The 3836-nt window shown below is 40.0% G+C and overlaps 1 protein-coding gene across 1 annotated transcript in view; it reads left to right on the top strand.

Annotated features, from left to right (window-relative positions):
* The window catches only part of Pstpip2 (proline-serine-threonine phosphatase interacting protein 2), a 124870-nt gene that overhangs the window by 80411 nt on the left and 40623 nt on the right, over positions 1-3836 (top strand). The window contains exon 2 of the mRNA XM_012514515.2: positions 310-410. Coding sequence (XP_012369969.1) covers positions 310-410 — 101 coding nt within the window. The remainder of the gene's footprint in view (positions 1-309; positions 411-3836) is intronic.

The raw sequence follows: 3836 nt of genomic DNA, 5'->3' as shown, positions 1-3836 counted from the left end.
ACTGAGCCATCTCCCTGTCTCCCTGGCCCCTGGTTTCTTCATTTAAAAGAAAAAAGCTCTTCTACAGTTGTATGCACTTTTACTTTTTTTGTTTTTTTGGTCATTTGTCTTTTTTTTTTTTTTTTTCCTGGAGGAATATTTATTTATGACAATGACACTGACTGGGATTGGTTGCTTGTCTTAAGGGCAAAGCAATTCAGGCAAGTCCCGCTACCAGCTTGCTGACCCCTTTATCCCACCTACTCTTCAGGCCTCAGGGCTGCTGTCTGTGCTGTTCCTGGCCTGATACCATGTTGTCTTCTCCACCAGAGCACTGATATCCTCAGCACCATTGGCTACGATACCATCATCCATCATCTGAACAATGGCCGCAAGAACTGCAAAGAGTTTGAGGACTTTTTAAAAGAAAGGTATGCTGCTTTGTCTTTTTAAAAGATGGCGGGCCAAGATGGTTGTTACCCAAGTAAGGAACAGTGATTTTGTAAATTTTTTAAAACAGTACTGGAGATTAAACCCAGGGCCTTCACAGTGAGCTGCATTCCCAGCTATTTTGTTTTTATTAGTTTGCGATAGGATCTTGCTAAATTCCTAAATTGCCTAGCCTGGGCGTGGACTTGTGGCTGTCCTGCCTCAGCCTCCCAAAATGGTGAGATTACAGGCTTACCATGCCACCCTGACTGAATGTAATGTTATTGATTGTGCTTAGCATTTCTGAAGATCTGCTATAGATTACCCAGTGACTCCCCAAGAAGTAAATGGTATCTCTGTTCTGAAGTTCTTGGATACCAGCCTGAGAGATAAGATTTATAAATGAAATAGAAAACAAAATGTAAATACACAAAATACATTAAGTAGTGTGAGATGAATAACATTCAAAGACCCCATGGGAGAAGGAGATTGTTGAAGTGTGTGTGTGTGGGGGGAATGTAGCATCAGAGAGGAGGAGATCCTTGATGTAGAGGAGGTGCAGGTGTGTCTGATACTGTGGGAGAACAAAAGGCTTGGAGTGGGGTGAGCATGGCCAGAGGGGTCCAGAGGACCACAGCCCCATCAGAGACCAGAAAGGCGAGGGCAGGACCCTGCTGTCTTGTAGGTCCAGGGGAGGACGTGTTGCATATCTTTCTGTTGACTTCGAGTGTCACCGACAGCGCTTGGAGTGTGCTGACTTACACTCCATAATCCCCAGGTCTCCCTCCAGCATCACCTGGCATCCTCCCGTTGTCATTGCACCTTTTATTTTATTATTTTTTAACCAGGTACTTCAGTTTTTCTTTTAATAAAATCAGAATATGCGCAGCACATGCAGTGCTAGCATCTAATATAGTAAACAATTGCTAAAGTGACAGTGACTTGAGGTTTAATGTCTACATCAGCAAATTTAACATGATTCTTACATGAATTTTAAAGCTTTTAGTTGAAAGCGTTGTGTGCTGATTAAACTTGCTCAGATGCTAGTAGTGAGTGTTCAGCTCACTGATTACGCCAGTATGACAAAGATAACCACTTATTTGAGGATTAAAATTCACTCAAAAAATTCGACTAAACAAAACTCATACAACAAAGATCCGACAGTCTAGACACTTCAGTATTTTGAAGTGTTCCATGAATATGATAAGACAAGTATAATTAAACCTTGGCATGATTTGATTTGAAGTCATCAATTTTGTTTTTTCTAATATCAAAAAGTTATGGCTACCCTGCCAATGCTGGGTCTGCTTAATTTTATTTAAGAGTTTAATATGTCTTAATGTTACAAGCTCACAATACCCTGAAATACAGAATTTCCGCATATGGTGACATTAAACATTCAAGTGCCAGTGATTTTTGTTGTCTTTTAGTCAAGTTTCTTTATTGATCACTTAAGAGATGCTGTCTTAGTTACTCTTCTCTCATTGCTCAGACAAAATACCCAAAACTCAAAATGAAGGAGGGAAAGGTTTATTTAGCTAACAGTGGAGGTTTAAGTCCATACTCAGCTGGCTCCAAGGCACAGTGGCATGTGGCAGAGGGCAGCAGTTCATGGTGGCAGGAAACAGCAAAAACAGCAAGAGCAAACTGGAGGAGTAGCAGCAACAATGGCTACAGAGAGCAAGTCTGTCTCCCTTACGTTGCATTCAGGCTGTCTGCCCCGGGCTGGGTGTAGTACTCACACCTATAATCTCAGCAGCACTCACACCCATAATCCTGACACTGGATCATGAAACAATCACCAACTCCAGAAGCTGCCCCATGACTGCATGAGGCTTTGAGGGGGGACAACTACACAAATTAAAACAACACTGAGATTCCCTTTCATTCCAGAAAGAATGGCTATCATCAGGTGGTCAATAACAAATGCTGTAGGGACGGACTGTGGGGGAAAATGGACTTTTCTCCACTGTTGGTGGGAGTGCAGACTGGTGCAGCCACTGTGGAAATCAGGACGGAGACTCCCCAAAAAACTAGGATGAGAGCTTCCATTCAACCTAGCTATTTCCTTCCTGGGTATCTTCCTGGAAGAATTAAAAGCATCATAGCACAGTGATATGTGTACATCCATGTTTATAGCAGTGCAATTAATTTGTCACAGCTAAAGCTTGGAAACAAACCAAATACCCATCAACTAAGGAATGGATAAAAAAGATGTGGTAGTTTTAACACTGGAATTCTACTCACTATAAAGAAGAATAAACTTGAGACTTTTATCGGTAAGTGCAATTTGAGACTATGCTCATAAGTGGAATAAATCAGACTCACATATCATCTTATCTCCCTGGTATGAGAAACTGAAAGAGTAAATAAAGTCCAAAACGTACAGTAGATGTTGTGAAATGTGAAGTAATTGTTCAGAAGGAAAAAGAAACTAGGATAGAGGAATGGGAAAAGAAGGAAAAAGAAAAAAAAATAATCAAGATAGTTATACTACTAGTTCTTCTTAGTTTGTTGAAAAGAAAGGTTTACACTAATACTGTTTGGAGAATTTTTTATGCTAATGTCTTGAACTGTGAGTAACTACCTCAAAGATAACAATATTCAATGTTTTTTTTTGTTTTTTTTTTTGCTGGCTCAGGCTGCCTTAATGGCAGGACTGGTGTGGCTTATGGCAGTGGGGATTGAACCACAAGCCCCCTGTGCCTGAATGAGTTTGCCCAAGTATGCGCTTTAAACAACTGAGCTAACTGGCAAGCCCCCAGAATATTCAATGTATTAACTATTGTTTTTTTTTATTATCTTGTTATGAAATTTGTGTTTTACTTTTTTCTATAAAATAAATATAGGGCCAGTGAAATAGCTCAGTGGACTAAGTGCCTGCTTAGGCAAGCACACGGACCAGGGTTTGATCCCTGGCACCATATGCCGCGCTGGCCACTGAGATCAGGCATGGTAGCACATACCTGTAATTCCGGTGCTGAGGAGGCTGAACATAGGAAGATCACTACGAGTCCAGCTTCATATTTGGACCCTGTACCAAATACATAAAAAAAAATTAAAATACTTTCAAATAATAGGGCTGGGGATGCAGCACAGTAGCACAGTGCCTGTCTGCCAAGTGCAGGGATCTGAGTTTGATTTCCAGTACAAGAAAACAAAAAAATCCCCAAATCCCCAAAATAAAAAAGTTTCAAAGAATAACTTTTAGGCTTATAAAAATAAATATTTGTCAAAATGTTTAATAGATATTACATAAAACTAGCAGCAAAAAGTGTCTAGAAATGTGCTATGTGCAAATAATTTTCTTTCTGTCATTCCCATGGTCTCGGATAAATTTTAGAAATTATTCCATCCTCTTCCTTGACAAATTGCATTCAGTAATCTCCAAGAGATAAAATAAGTTTGCAAGTTTTAAGGCTATATAT

Source organism: Octodon degus, unplaced genomic scaffold (assembly GCF_000260255.1).
Source record: "Octodon degus isolate 3935 unplaced genomic scaffold, OctDeg1.0 scaffold00003, whole genome shotgun sequence".
Lineage (NCBI taxonomy): Eukaryota > Metazoa > Chordata > Mammalia > Rodentia > Octodontidae > Octodon > Octodon degus.
This window is presented reverse-complemented; position numbering and strand designations above follow the sequence as displayed.